The sequence below is a fragment of the Vipera ursinii genome (genome assembly GCF_947247035.1).
Source record: "Vipera ursinii genome assembly, chromosome: 4".
Lineage (NCBI taxonomy): Eukaryota > Metazoa > Chordata > Lepidosauria > Squamata > Viperidae > Vipera > Vipera ursinii.
The window spans coordinates 1,844,527-1,866,974 of NC_139514.1; the positions used below are offsets into that span (position 1 = coordinate 1,844,527).

Here is a 22,448-nt window from a genome sequence, read left to right on the forward strand (position 1 = left end):
CGCAGAAAAACTCTCCCCACGGAACTGGTCCCTGGTGCCCAAAAGGTTGGGGACCTCTGCCCTAGCTGGTGATCAAGGGAATTCAATTTGAAATCAGGACAGGTAGTCCTCAACCTATGACCGCGATTGAGCCCAGAATTTATGTTGCTAAGTGAGCATTTTTTAAAGTGAGCACTGCCCCATTTTACGACCTTTCTTGCCACATTCGTTAAGCGAATCACTGCAGTGGTTAAGAAGTTCACAGAAGGGGATCACGCGACCCCAGGGCACTGCAACCATCATAAATGCGAGTCAGCTGTCAACCACACAAATGTAAATCACGTGACCATGGGGATGCTGCAACGGTCATAAGAATGGTCATAAGTCATTTCTTTCAGTGGCGTCGTAACTTGGAATGGTCATTAAATACAAAAACAGAACTTGTTCAGAATTTATCTCCTTGAAAAAGACCGGAATGAACGTATGCAGTCCTTGACCTATGACCAGAACTGTGCCCCAAATCTCCACTTCTAAGCAAGACAGTTGTTAAGTGAGTTTTGCCCCATTTTACGACCTTCCTTGCCACAGTTGTTAAGTGAATCACTGCAGTTGTTAGTAATAGTTAATGGAATCTGGCTTCCCTATTGACTAGGCGTGTCAGAAGGTCACAAAAGGGGATCACACGACCCCTGGACGCTGCAACCATCATAAATATGAGTCAGTTGCCACTGATCACATGACCACGGGGATGCTGCAACGGTCGTAAGGCTGAAAAACAGCCACAAGTCACTATGCAGGAAATACAGGTCTCCTTTGGGAGAATTTAATCCTTTATTTTATGTTCTATTAATACCAACCTGATGCCTGATTTTAATATTGCTAATCAAGTTGATACCTGATTTTACCTAATGGAATAATATTAACATCAACTTCAATATGTAGGGGTGTGGGTCTATACCAGGGGTAGGCAACCTTGGCTCTTTTATGACTGGTGGACTTTAACTCCCAGAATTCCTGAGCCAGCCAGGCTGACGGGGAAAGGGAGAGTTTCCAAGCTGAGCCATGTTGGCTGAGGAATTCTGGGAGTTGAAGTCCACGAGTCACGAAGGGGCCATAGTTCCCCCATGCTGGCTCAGGAATTCTGGGAGTTGAAGTCCACGAGTCACGCAGGGGCCATAGTTCCCTCATGCTGGCTCAGGAATTCTGGGAGTTGAAGTCCACGAGTCATGAAGGGGCCAAAGTTTCCCCCATGCTGGCTGAGGAATTCTGGGAGTTGAAGTCCACGAGTCATAAAAGAGCCAAGGTTGCCTACCCCTGGTATAGATAGTCCTTGACTTACAGCCATTCGTTTAGCAGCTGTTCTATCAGGCTCCAAAAATCACACATGGTGCTGAAAAACAGTATCTTTAGACTCTTTCCAGTCGCCACCATCATAGCATCCCTGCAGTCAGGTGATCAGAATTTGGGCTCTTGGCAACCAGGATGTATCTAGGATGGCTGCAGCATCCCAAAGTCACATTTGCAAGATTCTCAGCTGGCTTCCAACCAGAGTCAATGGGAGGTGGCGGGGAACCAGATTTACTTAATGGCCGTGCAATTCACTCAACATCTGCAATGATTCGCTTAACATCCGTGGCCCAAAAGGTCGTAAAGTAGTGCACTTAACGGACACCTTGCTTAGCAAATGGAAACCCAGGTAGGTCTCGGTTGCGGATGTAAGCTGAGGACAACCTGTGTTGCAATCTTACCTGCATTTCTTAGGGAAGGAAGGTCACAGCAAGGCCTATTTATTTATTCTTCTAATAAGGAAATTCAAGCCGGCTAATTCTTTTGCCACACTTAAATGAGTTGCTATCCTTATTAGCAAGAGGCTGAATTCTTGTGAGTGTGTTGTTAATATTTGGACAGAAAAGCCCGCATGGATGCCAGTGGAGCATTCTTTTAAACAGGCGCTGGGATTTTGTTGCTGGGTAAACAGATCGTTACGTTGAGCCACAGGTAAGAGATTTAGGATCTGCCGGATCTTATTGGGATGGTCTAAAGCCAATCTCCTCCCATTGCTGTTTCTAGCAGAATCTTAATTGGCTTTTAACTCAAAATGTTCTGTGCCCAGTATGGAAATTTCCCAACTGATGGAAAGCTACGGGTAGTCCTTGATTACAATTGAGCCCAAAATTTCCATTGCTAAGCAAGACAGTTAAACGGGTTTGGACCCATGTTATGATCTTTCTGCCATAAGTGCCCAAGTGAATCATAGAACGTAGAATCCACCCTCGAGGCGATAGTTTATCCAAACTTGTTCAATTTGGAAAATAGCATCTCATACAAAGATAGTACGAACGATGTGGGAGAATTGAAATCCAGACAGGAACTAGAACAACAAGGGATAAAATTGGAATGGTGGGCTTACTTACGGATCCAAACGCGATACGGGAAAGATAAGAAAGAGTGGGGGATAAACATTCAAGAGACTGCATTGGATAAAATCTTATTGGGGACAGATGAGAAACAAATAAGGAAATTGTATAGTCTTCTTGTAAGTCGAGGACTACCTGTACTTCATCACTTTTTTCCTTTTTTTGGTCATCACGTTTTTGACACCTTGCTAGGCGACTGGTGGTACTCGGATGTTGCTGTATCCTAAAAGCGGTACAGTGGGTGAAAAAGTTGAAAAGTCCTGACCTATGTCAGGGGTCTTCAAACTTGGCCCTTTTATGACTTGTGGACTTCAACTCCCAGAATTCCTCAGCCAGCATGCCTGGCTGAGGAATTCTGGGAGTTGAAGTCCACGAGTCATAAAAGGGCCAAGTTTGAAGACCCCTGACCTATGTCACTTCACTTATTCAATTAGCAGCGTGGTGGTTCAGACAATCTGGCTTCCCCATTGGCTTTGCTCTTGAGAGAGTCGCAAAAGAACATCATTTATGCAACCGGCATAAATCTGAGCCAGTTGCAAGCATCCAAATTTTGATCGCGTGACCCTGGGGACGCTGCAACCTCGTCAGCTTGGAAGAGTAGACATAAGTCCCTTTTTTGCAATGACGTAACTTCAAATGGTCACTAAATGAATGTCTTGTAAGTCGAGCTCTACCTGTACCCTTCTGCTTCTTTTTGATTGTCTACTGCTTTTTCAGTGATTTTTGGAAATTTGAGGCAAAAGCACCGTTTTAAAGCGCTGTCAGATTGGTGGGCGCAGTCTACTTTCCCTTTCTCAGAGAAGAGAGAGAGGAGTATTATGCCTTCCATTATTTCATGATTTCCGTGTTTAAACTACCTCATTGCTGACTTGATAGAAATGCAGAAAATTTGGGATTATGGATCTTTGCGCAGATTAATCTATGCACAGCTCCTCAATCCCAAATTTTCTGGGTTTGTTTGTTGTTGTTTTTTTGAAGAAATGTTGAAGAGTAGAACAGTATTCCTTTCTGTTGGAAACGCACATTGTTCTGGGATCGAATTGAACCCCCTCCTTCTGCCATCCCAGACAGAAACGCACGAATCTCGAGTTATTTAGATTTGATCCTACATTCCCCCCCCCCCCTTGGATAAAGCCTCAGAGGTAAAATGCATTTTCTCCTCCTCCTCACTGCTCCAGGCAGTTCTGGCGTGAAGCGCTTCATTTTTTTTTACTTCCACTGGATGGAACTGCCCGGGATTCAGAGCATCACTGGGTTTACTTCATCCAATTCATGTGCAAATGATACACTGAGTCATGTTCAGCTCCGCCAAATTTCACGATTTAAACAGGAAAGGACGTTCTTTTATTCAAGGCTGATGTCAGTTGAGTTGCTTTGATTTAGAAGGTCAGCCGCGAAACGGGGTGGGCAGCAAATAAATGCAATTAATAAATAAAATGAAAGCATGCTGGCTTCGAAACACGTATTTCTCAATTTCCACCCACTGATCAATGGCTGGCAGTCCCCGGATCCCACCGCTGGCTGAGCTCTCAGTGGCAAAGGTCAGCCTTCTCACTGCGCCCTGGCATTTTCCGATTCCATTGCCTTTCCAAAGTGACCTGCCGGGAGCTGCAAAGATCAGCTGGCGATCCATAGGAGACTTTATTACACCTGCTTGTGCTTGAGCAGTTGCACACAAATCAAAAGCCGCAAGGTTTGTTACGCAATATAAATTGCGCTCCCGCTGATCGGCTATCAGCCATGTTTGGCAGAGACATGAAAGCGTGAGCTTGCAGCTTTGCAAATCGTCGGGGTTTTCACCGAAAGTATTTGGCAAAGCGAATCATAGCACGTCTAATAAAGGCTTTCTGAGATCAGCAAAGTATGATCACAGATTCTGGCTTGTTCTGGGCTTTTATTGACTGTAATCAAAGCGACTTCCTAGGCTTCTGGAAAGTCTGAAATTTGAATTTAATTGTTCGTTATTAAATTGATTGCTAACATGGGGTTATTGGGGAATTGCAGACTGTTTTGGGATGCATTTTGTGCTTCCTTCTGCTTGCCCAGTTGAGCAATAGTGTTAGCCCGTGATGGATAAAGTGCTGGACTGTTCTGTATCAGTCTTACCTTAGGCAAGAAAGCCGGTTGGGTGACTTTTGGGTCTGTCGTTCTCTCTCGGCCCAACCCACCTCGTAGGGTTGTTGTTGGGTGGAATATAAGAAGCGACACCATTTATTGACTTGTACGAAATAGAGGTGGACTACAGTTAACCCTTGATGTAGGACCACAATTCAGCCCCAAATCTCTGTTCTTAAGCAGGGTGAAGTCATGCTTCATTTTGCGACCTTTTACCATGTTAAGGAAATCACTACAGTTGTTAAGTGAACCATGTGGTCGTTAAGTGAACCTGGCTTCCCTAATTGACTTTTGTTTATCTCAAGGCTAGGCAAACTTGGCTCTTTTATGACTTGTGGACTTCAACTCCTAGAATTCCTGAGCCAGCCATGCTGAGGGGAAAGGGAGAGGTTTCCAAGCTGAGCCGTGCCGACTCAGGAATTCTGGGAGTTGAAGTCCATGAGTCATGAAGGGGCCATAGTTCCTCCATGCTGGCTGATGGATAAAATAAAGGAAAAGTCCAGTGTGGAAGAGTCAATGGAGACAAACCTTGCAATAACTCCAGAGGTTTTCAGGCAGCCTCTGCTGATGCATAGCTAGGGAAGCTGGGTTGAGTCAGGCCTGGCTCCCACTCACTCTTGCAAGCCGTGGAATAACAATGGGAGCTGATTTGGGGCTTAAGTGGTTTGCTTGCTTGATTGTACGTGGCCGAGTTACTAGATGGCATGACTTTCTCTGGGGTGCTATCCGAGCTGGGCAGTTTTCTTGCAGGCGTTTCATTGCCAGACTAGGTAACATCATCAATGTTAGAAGGATGTTGGGTTTGCTCGCTGTTTACCTCACTTCCTTCTAGCACTGATGATGTTACCTGGTTTGCTAATGAAAGGTCTTCAAGAAAACAACCCAGCTCAGAGAGCATCAAGGGCCCTAGAGTCCCTCCTGCTCCTCCTCCTCCTCCTCCTCCTCCTCCTCCTCCTCCTCCTCCTCCTCCTCCTCCTCATGATCTTACCTAGTTGGGGCATAGGGCATCTGCAAGAAAACCACCAAGCTCAGAGAGCACCAAGGACCCCACATTCTCCTTCTCCTTTTTCTCCTCCTCCCCTGTCCTCCTTTACCTTCTCTCTCATCTCTCCTTTCCTTTCCCCTTCCCATCTTTCTCGTTCCCCTTCCCCTCCTCCTCCTCCTCCTCTCTGCAAGCCCTACTCCCTTCTAGCACTGATGGCGTTCCCTAGTTGGGTCATGAAACGTCTGCAAGAAAACAGCCCAGCTCAGAGAGCACCCAGGACCCCGCAATTCAAACTTGAGCTACAGGATATTTTCTTCTCGGACCGTCTCTCCCAGATGGCGTGATTTCCTTTACCAGATCCTTAGCCCTCCAGGAGCACACGCATCCCAATTTTCCTAGCACGCAAAGTCTCACCCTGCTACTTCTTTCCTTCCTAGAATCCCAAAACCAAAGAGCAGATTGAAAGCCTGTTACGAAATGGGAAGAATAAGGAGCTACGGGATCGTCTATGCCGCAGACTGACTTTTGGGACCGCCGGCCTGCGCTCCGCCATGGGGGCCGGCTTCTGCTACATCAATGATCTTACCGTGATCCAGTCGACCCAGGTGAGTTTCAGAGCCACTGTGAAAAGCTGTGTATGTCCCCTCCCTGCCGTCCTCTCCCCCCTCATAGGACCTCCGAGGTATTGTCCATTGCCCCACAGGGTGTGAAAGCCATCACTTAGATTGGAAAAGCAAACAAACAAAAAAAGGACCCATTGTTTAATATCCCGATACATCTTAATACATCTGATACATCTTAATACATCTGATACATCTTCGGTGTCCACGCTGCTAACATCGGATGTTCGGATGTTCTTGCTTTGACAACAGATGGAGATGCAGCCATTTTCCTTCTTCTGTTTTACTCTTAGAGTTAGGTGGTGCTGGAGGGGAGGAATGTGCATGAGGAGTTTAGCTAGACAGAACAAGGCTGAACCTAGTGTGAGAACCAAGGTCATTGAAATAAGAGATGATAAGAAATGGCGGGTTGGAGAGCTGGAGGGAAAGCCTGCATTTCAAACTAATCGGAGAATGTGATTTATGATGGTTAATTGGAGGAGGGAATTGTGCTTTGATACTACATGCTCAGGGGAGGGGAATTCAGATTTTGGCTTCCACTGTGTACCTGCCCCTGTCAACAAAAGTGCATAAAGTGCGTATAGTCAAGGCTATGGTCTTCCCAGTTGCAACGTATGGCTGTGAAAGTTGGACCGTAAGAAAGGCTGAGCGCCAAAGAATTGAGGCCTTTGAACTCTGGTGCTGGAGAAGACTCCTGCGAGTCCCTTGGACTGCAAGGCGATCAAACCGGTCAGTCCTAGAGGAGATCCACCCTGACTGCTCTTTAGAAGGCCAGATCCTGAAGCTAAAACTCAAATCCTTTGGCCACCTAATGAGAAGGAAGGACTCACTGGAGAAGAGCCTCATGCTGGGAAAGGTGGAGGGCAAGAGAAGAAGGGGACGACAGAGAGTGAGGTGGCTGGATGGAGTCACTGAAGCAGGAGGCCTGAGCTTAGATGGACTCCAGCAGATGGTAGAGGACAGGAAGGCCTGGAGGAACATTGTCCGTGGGGTCGCGAGGGGTCAGACACGACTTCACAGCTAACAACAACAACAACAAGTGTACCTGCCAATGCTATGCTACTTGAATAAAGGTTCTTTAAGGTAAACAATGCCTCGAAGTTCTTTGAAGAGTTTCATCTGTCGGAACCAGGACAATTGATGCATCTAAAGCAGCGTTTCTCAACCTCGGCAACTTGGAGCTGTGCGGACTTCAAATCCCAGAATTCAACTTGAAGCTGTGCAGACTTATAAACTCCCAGAATTCAGCTTTAGATAGGTGAACTTCAACTCTCAGAATTCAACTATTCAGATGTTGTGGACTTCAAGTCCCAGAATTCCCCAGCCAGCCATGCTGTCTGGGGAATTCTGGGACTTGAAGTCCACATGTCTTGAAAACTTGCTACTGTTGAGAAATACCGATCTAAAGAGTTTCTGTCCTACTCTTCAACTGAAAATACTCGGAAGTAGCTGACAGCAGATCAAAACAAGCTGTGTTTACCCCTCCCTGCTGCCAAACGTCCTTTTGAAAGACATAGCAGAGAAGGGGGAAATGGAAAGGCAAGGAAAGATAAATGGAGAAGCAGTATTCTGCTGATTTTCTGCCATTTCTGATATAATATTTTTTTTTAATCTCATTTATATCCCGCCCTTCTCCGAAGACTCAGGGCGGCTTACAATCTAAGCACAAATTAAATGTGCTTAGCAATAGCCTTCATTCTATGTATATGCCTGCTTATTAGGGCTTTCGCCCCCCCCCAAGCGGCATTATTACAAAGTCAGCTTAATTGCCCCCAACAATCTGGGTCCTCATTTTACCTACCTGGGAAGGATGGAAGGCTGAGTCAACCTTGAGCCTGGTGGGACTCGAACCTGCACTAATGGCAGGCAGCTGGTGTTACTTAAGGAGGCATTAGCCCACTGCTCCACCAAGGCTCTTTTAATGATGATGATGATGATGATGCAAGGGACCTTGGAGGTCATCTAGTCCAGACATATCAAACACAAGGCCCGGGGGGCAGATCTGGCCCGCGAAGTGGTTTCATGCGGCCTGCAAAGCCATCCTGGAAACAGTGAGGGAACGGCCCCCACTGCCTTGGCCCTGGCCCAGAGACCCTCCTCCTGCCAGAGACCCCCAGATCTGTCCCACTCCTGCCCGGGCCCCCATAGGCACCCTTGATGCGAATGACGTAGAGCTAGCCATGCCCATCCAGTAGGCCATATGCATTCTAGCCACACCCACCCAGTAGGCCATGCCCACCCTGGCCATACCCACCCGGCCCCTTGAGGGCAACCGCAATGCCCTCAATGAAATTGAGTTTTGATCTAGTCCGACCCCCTGCTCAGGCAGGAAACCCTATACCATTTCGGACAAATGGCTGTCCAGTCTCTTCTTAAAGACTTCCAGCGTTGGAGCGTTTACCGCTTCTGGAGGCAGGTGGTTCCACTGGTTAATTGTTCTAACTGTCAGGAAATTCCTCCTTAATTCTGGGTTGCTTCTCTCTTTGGTTCGTTTCCATCCGTTGCTTCTTGTCCTGCCTTTTTCAGGCGCTTTGGAGAATAGCTTGACTCCCTCTTCTTTGGGGCAGCCCCTGAGATACTGGAAGACTGCTATCATGTCCCCCCTCGTCCTTCTCTTCGTTAAGCTAGACATTCCCAATTCCAGCAACCGTTCCTTGTATGTTTCAGCCTCCAGTCCCCTGATCATCTCCGTTGCTCTTCTCTGCCCTTTTTCTAGAGTCTCAATATCTTTTTTTTTTTTGCTGTTGCTGCTCTGTCCCTTTAACACTGGGTTGCAGGCAGGTTTTCACTAGCCTAGAGGAAGGGAAGCTCATCTGAGGGAGGATGCAAGAGCTGGCATTGCTTTGGAAACGTTGGCATTGTGGAGAATGTCAATAACCTCCTCGGAGCGTTCAGCGGAACAGATTTGCCCAGTCTTGTTAAGTAATTCTCAAATAAATAATAATAATAATGCTCGGGGTTACCAGTGAACTTGGCTTAACCTCTCTTGCAGGATAAAACAATAAAAGTGGAACAAGGGTTGCTCTTCTGAGCTTCCTGGAGGAATATTAAAATAGAGAGGATTTGTTTGTTTTTTTACTGAGACTGCTAGAATGTTAAGTGGTGGTTTGGGGTTTTTTTTTAAAAAAAGATTTAAGTGGAGTAAACCCTGAGGAAATGCATTTAGAAATGAACTCAAATGATTTCTGGTGGCAAGGAGTTCCACTGGCTGATTGTCCTCACAGTCAGGAAGTTTCTCCTTAATTCCAGGTTGCTTCTCTCCTTGTTCAGTTTCCAACCATTGTTTCTTGTCCTTTCCCTCTGGTGTTTTGGAGAATAACCCGACCCCCTCCTCTTTGTGGCAGCCCCTCAGATACTGGAACACGGCTATCACGTCTCCCCTATTTCTTCTTTTCTCTATAGACCATAAGCCAAACCCAAGTCCCGTACACTTTCATTCTCCTCTTTTCTCTGAATTGCCCCTGCGTGGACTTATTAAAACTCTTAGTTCTGAGTATTTGAAATAACGAAGAGGTTGTGCTTGTGAGCGCAGGACTGAAAAGCTGGGGAAACGTCCCTCGCCGGACTCGCTGTGCAGTAATATAAACACGAATCAATAGAAGCAAGAACGGAGCAGGTCAAGGGACCGTGGGTCACCGTGGAAGCATGCAAACAATTCTGGGCTTCCTTCTCCTTGGCTCCGAGCTGGTCATGCTCTGAAAGGCTGCTCTGCACGTGCTGAGTTTGTGTTTTGGTGCGCTGGGAAGAATGCGCCTCCCTTTGAGATCGGCTGATAAATCTGGGAGGAAGTTCAAGTTCAGACAGCAGGGCTGTGTTCTGTTTTGTCGGGGACGTTCTGCGCTGCTTGATGTTTACTTCCCTAAGTCTTCTGGGGTTGCGTGGGTGGGCATTCTCCGCCGTGGCCGTTCTTTTGATCTAGCCAAGTTGCTGCGGTTATTTGGTTACGAACCAATCCTCCTTATGTACGCAGGCATGTGTGTATATACAGTAGTGGCCCAAATTGCGGAAACCTTGTGGGAAAAGCGTGCAGTGGAAAATGCCACCTTTGGTTAAGTTCCCACCCATTTTTCTCCTAGTTTCTTTGTCGCTGTAGCCTCGTTCACTTAATAATACGGATTTACATCGCTTTCAGGGACGCGGTGGCTCAGTGGGTTAGGACGCTGAGCTCGTCGATCAGAAGGTCGGCAGTTTGGCGGGTTGAATCCCGAGTGTTGCGTAGCAGAGTGAGCGCCCGTTACTCGTCCCTGCTTCTGCCAACCTAGCAGTTCGAAAGCACGTAAAAATGCAAGTAGAAAAATAGGGACCACTCCGGTGGGAAGGTAACAGTGTTCCGTGCGCCTTTGGCGTCTAGTCATGCCGGCCACATGACCACGGAGACATCCTCGGACAAGCGCTGGCTCTTCGGCTTTGAAACGGAGATGAGCACCGGTCCCTAGAGTCGGAAACGACTAGCACGCATGTGCGGGGAAACCTTTACCTTTTTACCTTTACGTTTACATTACTTTCTGGGTGACCAGTCAACTCTTTGCACCATTGCTTTAATTTTATTACGTTTATCACTTGACATCGATCACACAACACGCTGACAAATGTCCTCCTCTCCGCTTCAATACACGACATCGATAACCGGATCCTACTGCGATCTGATTGGCTCATTGCCAAAGCAAGAGGACACCCAATTGGCTCTCTAAACGACCGTGCTCATTGGCTACCATCAGATGAAGGAAAGCTACCTGACATAAACCTGAGCGAGTTGCGCTTCCTTTTTCTGGTTATTTGGCTATAACGTTTCATCGAATACAGCACAGATAATTGAACAAGCTTTGTTGCGTTGCATTCTCGGTTAAATTATGTTTCCATTGATACATCATTTTATGGTACTACTCCCAAAAAAAGTGGTGTTATTAGCCATCAAACCTCAAAAATACACTTTGCCCAAAAGGTTTCCACAATTTTGGGCACTACTGTGTGTGTGTGTGTATGTGTGTATGTATATATGTGTGTGTGTATGTGTGTATGTATGTGTGTGTATGTATGTGTGTGTGTACGTACACACACACACACACACACACACACACTATTTTTATACATAGCGAGAGAGAGAGGGAGGGAGGGAAAGAGAGGGAGAGTGCACATGTGCCAACACCAGACTAGAAACCAGGAGACAGTGAGTTAGTAGTAGTAGTAGTAGTAGTAGTAGTAGTAGTAGTAGACTTTATTGTCATTTCAACAATGTACAATACAGTACACAGTGAAACGAAACGACGTTTCCCCAGGACCAAGGTGCTACATCAGACAACACGAATCGGGGGGAAAAAAAGAACAGAACGCAAACTACACATAACTCTAAACTAAAAGCTTTTTTGAAAAAAAAACTACAAATGCAAGTATTTATAGTTCCAGTTTCTTCGTGTTGAGAATTCTAACAGCTTGTAGGAAGAAACTGTTGCACAATCTGGATGTTAAGATAACCTTCATTGCCGATTTTTACTGTGGGCATACTGGCGCCCCTTAAAAGTGAAATTCTGCTGCCTGCTCTCAAAAGCGTGCACATACATGACACACGTATAATCATGCTCTATACAGCATGGTCCCGCCTTAAGCAAGGAGTGGTCCAATCAACAGGAGAGGACGACTTATAGTCCCACCTTAGGCGTGAAAGCCGGATCTCCCTCAGCGCCACTCACCGGCAGGCATGTCAAACTGCCAGCCGGCGGGCCGGATGGGTCACGCCGAAACCGCGCCCGCCCCATTGCCGGCAATGGGGGAAAAAGTCCCGCTACCTCGCGCGACGTCACACGACATGTCGTGAGTTTGACCCGCCTGCCTTACAGGGTGGTTGTTATGGGGAAAATAGGAGGAGGAAGGAAATAGTATTGGGTACGCTCCCCGCCTTGAGTGGTTTACGAAAAAAATAAAAGTAAAAAATAAAGGCGGGATATAAATGCCTCCTTAAGTAACACAAGCTGCCTGAAATTAGTGCAGGTTCGAGTCCCACCAGGCTCAAGGTTGACTCAGCCTTCCATCCTTCCCAGGTAGGTAAAATGAGGACCCAGATTGTTGGGGGCAATTAAGCTGACTTTGTAATAATGCCGCTTGGGGTGTGTGTGAAAGCCCTAATAAGCAGGCATATACATAGAATGAAGGCTACTGCTAAGCTTGTAAGCCGCCCTGAGTCGCAAACGTGAGTCAGTTGGCCAAGGTTTGAATGTTGACCACAGGGTCATGGAGATGCTGCAACGGTCGTATGAGAAACTTTGAATGGTCACTAAGCAAATGGCTATAAGCCGAGGACTGCCTGTACATTTTACCTATGCACTTTTTCATCCCTTCTCGAGTTTTTTTCCCCCGGTTTAATCCACGTTGCAGCCAGTTCCAAGAAAAGGGACTATGCGCTGCCGACTTATTGAGCAATCAGCTAAGTGTGGTAAAGACCCAGGCATCAGGTCCCTTGGGTGGAATTTGTGCTGACCGGAAGTACCAGTATGTTGAAGATAGACTAACATCTCTCCCTCTGGAAAATTACAAGTTGGAATGTGAAGTCTTTGCTTGCCTGACTTTAGAGTCCCCAAGTACACAATTGCGTACATCGTAAGCGCTTCAGTCTTTTGTTCTGGAGTAGCACTGTTTTGCGTGCTCTTTGGCACACGAGGCATTGTAAGGTTTACGCCTGTCATGCAGTCATAGCTCAGTTTAATGAACCGTGGTAAGTTTGAGTGTTTGGCCCATGTGATGGATCTCCGTATCCCTTCCTTTCTTCATATCCCTCCCTCTCCTTCTTCCCCTCCCTCCCCATTTCCTTAAAACTTTGCTTATCCGGAAAACAAGCTGAAAGCAAGTTCAAATAGTTTGGAACCTGGCGATGGCCCACATACCAAAGGATAATAAGTGGGAAGCTGTTTGGCAAGAAAGAAAGAGGCCTCTGATACAGCGATCAACTCAACTTAAATAGAATTATCTGAATTAGTATATGCCGTGTTCAGCCTGGCACATAGCATGTTTGTTTTGGAAATCTGTATTGTATGGGGATATAATGAACTGTTTTACCTAGGATAAATTATTTACTGCTCAGCAAACAACTGTCCCTTCTGAAGTTTGCCTTAGCAGTTATCTCCACCTATTGGCACTTGGCAAAAGTGACCGAGAGTATCTCTTGTTTGTTTTTCTTGCAAAGTGATCCAGGGATCAGTAGCTTCAGATAGCAGCTGATCCACCAGCCTCGCTGCCGTAGGAGACCTTGGGCCATGCCAGACATCGTGTAAATAAGAACCATTCCTTATCGTTGAAAAGAAAAACACTTTATGTTTTCACTGTGTAGGCTGCCCATAGTCTCCTGTGTGAGATAGGTGGCTGTATACAATGGAGAAATAACAATGAAAAAAGCAAACCCACGTGGACAGAAGTTGTTTCCCTTCTCGACAAACTGGGCACAGATAGCAAATTTTCCATAGAAAGATAGATGGCTGACGAACACAACAACACAATGGAGCAAAGGGCAGGTTCATTCTTCGATCCGTCGTTCTGGCTGAGGAAATTCAGCATGGAGGAATCAAATATTTTACTAAACTACTGATTCATCTACAGTATATAGCAATACTGTATGTCTCAGTTTTGTCAGAATTCTGGGAGTTGACGTCTGCACATCTTAAAACTGACAAAGCTGAGAAATACTGATCTGCAGAGAAAGGTGTAAAAATAAATATTTTAAAAAAATAATTGCATAGGATTTCCTCTTTTTTTTTAAAAAAAAAAAAAGTGAATCCTAAAATTATTTGTTTAAGCATTACGCAAGTAAACATGTAAGGCCTATCCAGGGGTAGGCAACCTTGGCTCTTTTATGACTCGTGGACTTCAACTCCCAGAATTCCTCAGCCAGCAGGGGGCAACTATGGCCCCTTCATGACTCGTGGACTTCAACTCCCAGAATTCCTGAGCCAACATTGGGGAGGTTTTGTCCCTTCATGACTCGTGGACTTCAACTCCCAGAATTCCTGAGTCAGCATGGGGGAAACTCTGGCCCCCTTCATGACTCGTGGACTTCAGCTCCCAGAATTCCTGAGCCAGCATGGGGGAAACTATGGCCCCTTCATGACTCGTGGACTTCAACTCCCAGAATTCCTGAGCCAGCATGGGGGAACTATGCCCCCTTCATGACTTGTGGACTTCAACTCCCAGAATTCCTGAGCCAGCATGAGGGAACTATGGCCCCTTCATTACTTGTGGACTTCAACTCCCAGAATTCCTGAGCCAACATGGGGGAATCTATGGCCCCTTCATGACTCGCGAACTTCAGCTCCCAGAATTCCTGAGCCAGCATGGGCGAATCTATGGCCCCTTCATGACTCGTGGACTTCAACTCCCAGAATTCCTGAGCCAGCATGGGGGAACTATGCCCCCTTCATTACTTGTGGACTTCAACTCCCAGAATTCCTGAGCCAGCATGGGGGAACTATGCCCCCTTCATGACTTGTGGACTTCAACTCCCAGAATTCCTGAGCCAACATGGGGGAACTATGCCCCCTTCATGCCTCGTGGCCTTCAACTCCCAGAATTCCTGAGCCAGCACGGCTCAGCTTGGAAACCTCTCCCTTTCCCCTCAGCATGGCTGGCTCAGGAATTCTGGGAGTTGAAGTCCACCAGTCATAAAAGAGCCAAGGTGGCCTACCCCTGACCTATACGTATTGCCAAATGGAGCCACCACTTCCTTGGACTGTATCTGAGAGGGATGCCTTCTGGTCTAAGCAATAGGCCATGATCTCAATAAACCTAACTTTTAAGTTACCTGCCCAGGCAGACGATATTGTATTCTCCTTCTCTCTTCCTTTTCCTGCAGGGAATGTACAAATACCTTGAGCAATGTTTTTCCGACTTCAAGCAACGTGGTTTTGTGGTAGGGTATGACACCCGAGGCCAGGCGACCAGCATGTGCAGTAGCTTCAGGTATGCACTTGGTCCAGGTTTAAAAGTCAAGAATGCCTCTGTTTCTCTCGTACAGGCCAGTATTCATTGTTTGAAGGGGAGAGAGCAAATCTGGGGGAAAAAACACAAACCGTTTTTTCTGCAAATAAGCATCAGCAACAATAACAGTTAATTAATGCTTTACGTAGTCCTGACTGGATTTAGATCTTCATTCTCTCTCAAGGGGCCAGAGAAATTTCAACAGTTTCGGGTGTTTTTTTTTTTTTTTTGGCAGACAAACATTTAAGCAGAATTGAACGATAAATATTAGCCTTTCACCCTGGGGTGCAGTTATCATACGTTCTCTCCTGCAGACTTTGTCTGTTGATCCTGTTGGATAAATCCGGAATCCAAAAGATGCACAGGGCCTAAAAATGCTTTTTAAATCATTTTGTAATATGGAAGAAGCATTTTGATTCGGGCACGAAGCTGACTCAAAAAGAGAAATTTGGACAACGGGCCTGTGTTCCTGTGCTTGCTATATCCATCAGCACTTTAGGGTTCCAGCACAAACATGTGCCTTAGTCAGCACTTTGTAGTAATTTGTGCTGTTGAGAAAGATGGCACTTTTTTAATGCCTTCAACTCTTTTTTTTTAACTCCTAGAGAGTGCCTAGATTAGGCAAGATTTCAGGATTGGCTTGCCATTGCCGCCTTTCTAGGGCTGAGAAAGAGGGGCTGGCCCAGGGTCACCTAGATGGCTTCATGCCTAAACTAGGACTAGAACTCACGGTCTCCTCATGACTGAAGTCACTCAACCAGCTTTCGTGCCTAAGGTGGGACTAGAACTCACCATCTCCTGGTGATTGGCCCAAAGTCCTGCAGCCGGCTTTCATGTCTAAGGCAGGACTAGAACTCACCATCTCCTGGTGATTGGCCCAAAGTCACCCAGTTGGCTTTCATGCCTAAAGCAGGACTAGAACTCACCGTCCCCTGGGGATTGGCCCAGAGTCACCCAGTTGGCTTTCATGCCTAAGGCAGGACTAGAACTCACCGTCTCCTGGTGATTGGCCCAAAGTCACCCAGTTGGCTTTCATGCCTAAAGCAGGACTAGAACTCACCGTCCCCTGGAGATTGGCCCAGAGTCACCCAGTTGGCTTTCATGCCTAAGGCAGGACTAGAACTCACCGTCTCCTGGCAATTAGCCCAAAGTAACACAGCAGGCTCTCATGCCTAAGGTGGGACTAGAACTCACCGTCTCCTGGCGATTGGCCCAAAGTCACCCAGTTGGCTTTCATGCCTAAGGCGGGACTAGAACTCACCATCTCCTGGTGATTGGCCCAAAGTCACCCAGCTGGCTTTCATGCCTAAGGCAGGACTAGAACTCACCATCTCCTGGTGATTGGCCCAAAATCACCCAGCTGGCTTTCATGTCTAAAGCAGGACTAGAACTCACCGTCCCCTGGGGATTGGCCCAGAGTCACCCAGTTGGCTTTCATGCCTAAGGCAGGACTAGAACTCACCGTCTCCTGGCAATTAGCCCAAAGTAACACAGCAGGCTGTCATGCCTAAGGTGGGACTAGAACTCACCGTCTCCTGGCGATTGGCCCAAAGTCACCCAGTTGGCTTTCATGCCTAAGGCGGGACTAGAACTCACCATCTCCTGGTGATTGGCCCAAAGTCACCCAGCTGGCTTTCATGCCTAAGGCAGGACTAGAACTCACCATCTCCTGGTGATTGGCCCAAAATCACCCAGCTGGCTTTCATGTCTAAAGCAGGACTAGAACTCACCGTCCCCTGGGGATTGGCCCAGAGTCACCCAGTTGGCTTTCATGCCTAAGGCAGGACTAGAACTCACCGTCTCCTGGCAATTAGCCCAAAGTAACCCAGCAGGCTTTCATGCCTAAGGTGGGACTAGAACTCACCGTCTCCTGGCGATTGGCCCAAAGTCACCCAGTTGGCTTTCATGCCTAAGGCAGGACTAGAACTCACCGTCCCCTGGGGATTGGCCCAGAGTCACCCAGTTGGCTTTCATGCCTAAGGCAGGACTAGAACTCACCGTCTCCTGGTGATTGGCCCAAAGTCACCCAGTTGGCTTTCATGCCTAAAGCAGGACTAGAACTCACCGTCCCCTGGAGATTGGCCCAGAGTCACCCAGTTGGCTTTCATGCCTAAGGCAGGACTAGAACTCACCGTCTCCTGGCAATTAGCCCAAAGTAACACAGCAGGCTCTCATGCCTAAGGTGGGACTAGAACTCACCGTCTCCTGGCAATTGGCCCAAAGTCACCCAGTTGGCTTTCATGCCTAAGGCGGGACTAGAACTCCCCGTCTCCTGGTGATTGGCCCAAAGTCACCCAGCCGGCTTTCATGCTTAAGGCGGGACTAGAACTCATGATCTCTCAGTTTCTAGACTGAGGTCTCAACTGCCACACCAAAACTGGTTTTCAGGACAAAATTAGGAAAACCTAACGCAGCGCGAGAGAAACGGCTGAGCTGTTTCGCAGCCCCCACGGATCGCGCGTCGTCAGTCTTGCCCACGGCTGAGTTTTTCTTTCTGAGAAGCTCATTTATTCCCGGTATTTTAATTTCTTCTTTTCCACAGACTTGCCAGACTGACAGCAGCCGTCCTGCTTGCAAAGGGAGTTCCTGTGTACTTGTTCTCAAGATACGTCCCCACGCCTTTCGTGGTGAGTGGCTACTCTTTTTTTAAAAAAATGCTGCCAGAGCTTCATAGAGTGGATTAGTAGTACTTCTGCCGTGAAACGCTCCTGAATCTGGCGGCACTCCGGTTTGAGTCAAGCTGTCCACCTCAGCCCCCCTATGTAGAAGTGAAACTGGGTTAGTGCCGGGCGCCACCTGGGGCAGATGAAGATTCCCCTTCATCTACAAGCAATAACATCATCATCATCATCATCATCAAGTTGGAAGAGGCCTTGGAGGTCATCTAGTCCAACCCCCTGCTCAGGCAGGAAACCCTATACCAGTGATGGCGAACCTTTTAGAGTCCGAGTGCCCAAACTGCAACCCAAAATCAACTTATGTATCGTCGGGTGCCGGGTGGGCGTGGCCCGTTGGGTGGGTGTGGCCCATTGGGTGGGTGTAGCCTGTCAATTTTCTCACTGTCAGGAAGTTCCTCCTTAGTTCCAGGTTGCTTCTCTCCTTCATAGGTTTCCATCCATTGCTTCTTCTCCTGCCTTCTTCTGGTGCTTTGGATAATAATAATAATAATAATAATAATAATAATAATAATAATAATAATAATAATAATAATAATAATAATAATAATAATAATAATTAATAATAATAATAATAATAATAATAATAATTTAATAGTATTTCTATACCGCCCTTCTCCCGATAATAATAATAATAATAATAATAATAATAATAATAATAATAATAATAATAATTTAATAGTATTTCTATACCGCCCTTCTCCCGATAATAATAATAATAATAATAATAATAATAATAATAATAATAATAATAATAGGAGGTGTCAACGTATTAGTGCCAGTCAGCTTGAGTGTTCAGTTGACTGAGTTTCATGTTCTATGAAAAATAATAATAATAATAATAATGAAGAAGAAGAAGAAGAAGAAGAAGAAGAAGAAGAAGAAGAAGAAGAAGAAGAAGAAGAAGAAGAAGAAGAAGAAGAAGAAGAAGTTGGAAGGGACCTTGGAGGTCATCTAGTCCAACCCCCTGCTCAGGCAGGAAACCCTATACCATTTCAGACAAATAGTCTCTTCTTAAAAACTTCCAGCGTTGGAGCATTCACCACTTCTGGAGGCAGGTAGTTCCACTGGCTAATTGTTCTCACTGTCAGGAAGTTTCTCCTTAGTCCCAGGTTGCTTCTCTCCTTGACGAGTTTCCATCCGTTGCTTCTTCTCCTGCCTTCAAGCGTTCTGGAGAACAGCTTGACTCCCTCTTGTTTGGGGCAGCCCCTGAGATACTGGAAGACTGCTAAGCTGTCCCCCCTTGCCTTCTCTTCATTAAACTGGACATACCCAATTCCAGCAACTGTTCCTTATGTGTTTTAGGCCCCTGATCATCTTTGTTGCTCTTCTCTGCACTCTTTCCAGAGTCTCAACATCTCTTCATCCATCCTTAAAGTCTCAGTCGGGGTCCTAACAACCATAACTGAGCCCAGAATGCTGGTTGTGTGTCGTGTCCGTCACTAAACAGGTCCCCGCGTGACCGCACCCGATTTTTACAAGCTTTTTGCAGCAGTCGTTAAGCGTTGTTAAACGAACCCTACGATTTCGTTAAACGAATGCCACCCTCGTTAAGCGAACTCATTTGTTTCCTGCCAAAGACGTTTGTAAAATCTCAGTCGGGTGACCGCAGGGTGTCGCAAACCGTCGTAAATGCGGGCTGGTTGCCGGGCCCCCAAAATGCGATGGCAGCTGTCAGAATTTTGAAACCGGATCATAAGTAGCTCCCGGGAGGTCAGCCGTAACTTGCAGTATTAAGTATAAAGAAATAAATACGCTTTGCTTTGCAGCCCTACGCGGTCCAGCAGCTCAGAGCGGTCGCAGGGGTGATGATTACGGCTTCCCACAACCGTAAAGAAGACAACGGCTACAAGGTAGGTCGGCCAATTTCGTAGCTGCCTAATTTGACTAATTGGTTTGCAACTCCCCCCCCCCCCCCGCTCTCTCTCGGTCAGTGATGGTGAACCTTTTGGGCTTGGTGTGTCAGAAGTTTGGAAAACGAGGGGTTAGGTCATGGGGAGGAGGAGGAGGAGGAGGAGGAGGAGGAGGAGGAGGAGGAGGAGGAGGAGGAGGAGGAGGAAAACTGTGGGGTCCTTGGTGCTCTCTGAGCTTGGCAGTTTTCTTGCAGATGATTCATGACCCAACTAGGTAATATCATCAGTGTTAGAAGCTGGGAGGAGGAGGAGGACGAAGAGGAGGAGAAGGAAGGAAGGAAGGAAGGAAGGAAGGAAGGAAGGAAGGAAGGAAGGAAGGAAGGAAGGATGGATGGATTGTGGGGTCCTGGTGCTCTCTGAGCTGGGTGGTTTTCTTGCAGATGATTCATGACCCAACTAGGGAACATCATCAGTGCTAGAAGCAGGGAGGAGGAGGAGGAGGAGGAGGAAGAGGAAGGAAGGAGGGAGGGAAGGAAGGAAGGAAGGAAGGAAGGAAGGAAGGAAGGAAGGAAGGAAGGAAGGAAGGAAGGATTGTGGGGTCCTTGGTGCTCTCTGAGCTGGGTGGTTTTCTTGCAGATGATTCATGACCCAACTAGGTAATATCATCAGTGCTAGAAGCAGGGAGGAGGAGGAGGAGGAGGAGGAGGAGGAGGAGGAGGAGGAGGAGGAGGAGGAGGAGGAAGAGGAAGGAAGGAGGGAAGGAAGGAAGGAAGGAAGGAAGGAAGGAAGGAAGGAAGGAAGGAAGGAAGGAAGGAAGGAAGGATTGTGGGGTCCTTGGTGCTCTCTGAGCTGGGTGGTTTTCTTGCAGATGATTCATGACCCAACTAGGTAATATCATCAGTGCTAGAAGCAGGGAGGAGGAGGAGGAGAAGGAGGAGGAGGACGAGGAGAGGAGGAGGAGGAAGAGGAAGGAAGGAGGGAAGGAAGGAAGGAAGGAAGGAAGGAAGGAAGGAAGGAAGGAAGGAAGGAAGGAAGGATTGTGGGGTCCTTGGTGCTCTCTGTGCTGGGTGGTTTTCTTGCAGATGATTCATGACCCAACTAGGTAATATCATCAGTGCTAGAAGCAGGGACGAGGAGGAGGAGGAGGAAGAGGAAAGAAGGAGGGAAGGAAGGAAGGAAGGAAGGATTGTGGGGTCCTTGGTGCTCTCTGAGCTGGGTGGTTTTCTTGCAGATGATTCATGACCCAACTAGGTAATATCATCAGCGCTAGAAGCAGGGAGGAGGAGGAGGAGGAGGAAGAGGAAGGATGGAGGGAAGGAAGGAAGGAAGGAAGGAAGGAAGGAAGGATTGTGGGGTCCTTGGTGCTCTCTGAGCTGGGTGGTTTTCTTGCAGATGATTCATGACCCAACTAGGTAATATCATCAGTGCTAGAAGCAGGGAGGAGGAGGAGGAGGAGGAGGAAGAGGAAGGAAGGAGGGAGGGAAGGAAGGAAGGAAGGAAGGAAGGAAGGAAGGAAGGAAGGAAGGAAGGAAGTAAGGAAGGATTGTGGGGTCCTTGGTGCTCTCTGAGCTGGGTGGTTTTCTTGCAGATGATTCATGACCCAACTAGGTAATATCATCAGTGCTAGAAGCAGGGAGGAGGAGGAGGAGGAAGAGGAAGGAAGGAGGGAAGGAAGGAAGGAAGGAAGGAAGGAAGGAAGGAAGGAAGGAAGGATTGTGGGGTCCTTGGTGCTCTCTGAGCTGGGTGGTTTTCTTGCAGATGATTCATGACCCAACTAGGTAATATCATCAGTGCTAGAAGCAGGGAGGAGGAGGAGGAGGAGGAGGAAGAGGAAGGAAGGAGGGAAGGAAGGAGGGAAGGAAGGAAGGAAGGAAGGAAGGAAGGAAGGAAGGAAGGAAGGAAGGAAGGATTGTGGGGTCCTTGGTGCTCTCTGAGCTGGGTGGTTTTCTTGCAGATGATTCATGACCCAACTAGGTAATATCATCAGTGCTAGAAGCAGGGAGGAGGAGGAGGAGGAGGAGGAAGAGGAAGGAAGGAAGGAAGGAAGGAAGGAAGGAAGGAAGGAAGGAAGGATGGATTGTGGGGTCCTTGGTTCTCTCTGAGCTGGGTGGTTTTCTTGCAGACCTTTCATTGCCGAATTAGGTAACATCATCAGTGCTGGACGGGGGTGGGGTTTTCTCTGTCAACAGCCTAATCAAGGAACCACCAACACTAAGAGGGCAAGCCACTTGTATATGAACAAAGAGCAATCCCCACTCTCTTCTAGCACTGAAGATGTTAGCTAGTTCGGTAATGAAACATCTGCAATCCAACCACCAAGCTCAGAGAGCACCAAGGACCCCTCATTTCAACCCTGAGCTACAAATATTCCCCTTTATTAGTTTGCAACATGTCTAACTTGACTCTGCTGGCCTTTGACACCCTCCCCAACAGAACAGAAACAATTCTCTTATCTTTTTCCTCCTAAGGCAGCATTTGGCAGCTACGCTAAGGCCGGGCTCGAAAGGGAGGCCCGGGCCTTGACTTTCAGCCCTCCCGCCACTACTGCCACTGAAAACAGCTGCCTTCTGCCATTTCCCAGGGTGCAATTGCCTCTGTGGCCCCAGCCCTCCCTAGGATCTGCCACAGGCCGCTGACCTTCGGGTGGTGTTCTCGGGTTGATACGCTCCTGCAGCCTACTTTGAGACTGCGCCGGGTCGCACGTGGCCTTCATTCAAAGCAGCTTTGCAGGACACTCTTCCGTGGCCTCTGCGGCCTCTGGAAATTGCACAAAAGCGCACCCCCATCCTCGCATAATTTCTGGAGACTCGGGTTGATCACACAAGTGCAGGGCCTGCTCATGTGAC

At 47.4% G+C, this 22,448-nt stretch overlaps 1 protein-coding gene across 1 annotated transcript in view; it reads left to right on the top strand.

Moving 5' to 3' along the window:
- PGM2L1 (phosphoglucomutase 2 like 1) overlaps positions 1 to 22,448 on the top strand; it is a gene marked incomplete at its 3' end in the record, with an annotated part of 51,406 nt that overhangs the window by 12,477 nt on the left and 16,481 nt on the right. The window contains exons 2-5 of the mRNA XM_083362518.1: positions 5,934 to 6,101; positions 14,950 to 15,056; positions 17,617 to 17,701; positions 19,519 to 19,602. Coding sequence (XP_083218644.1) covers positions 5,934 to 6,101; positions 14,950 to 15,056; positions 17,617 to 17,701; positions 19,519 to 19,602 — 444 coding nt within the window. The remainder of the gene's footprint in view (positions 1 to 5,933; positions 6,102 to 14,949; positions 15,057 to 17,616; positions 17,702 to 19,518; positions 19,603 to 22,448) is intronic.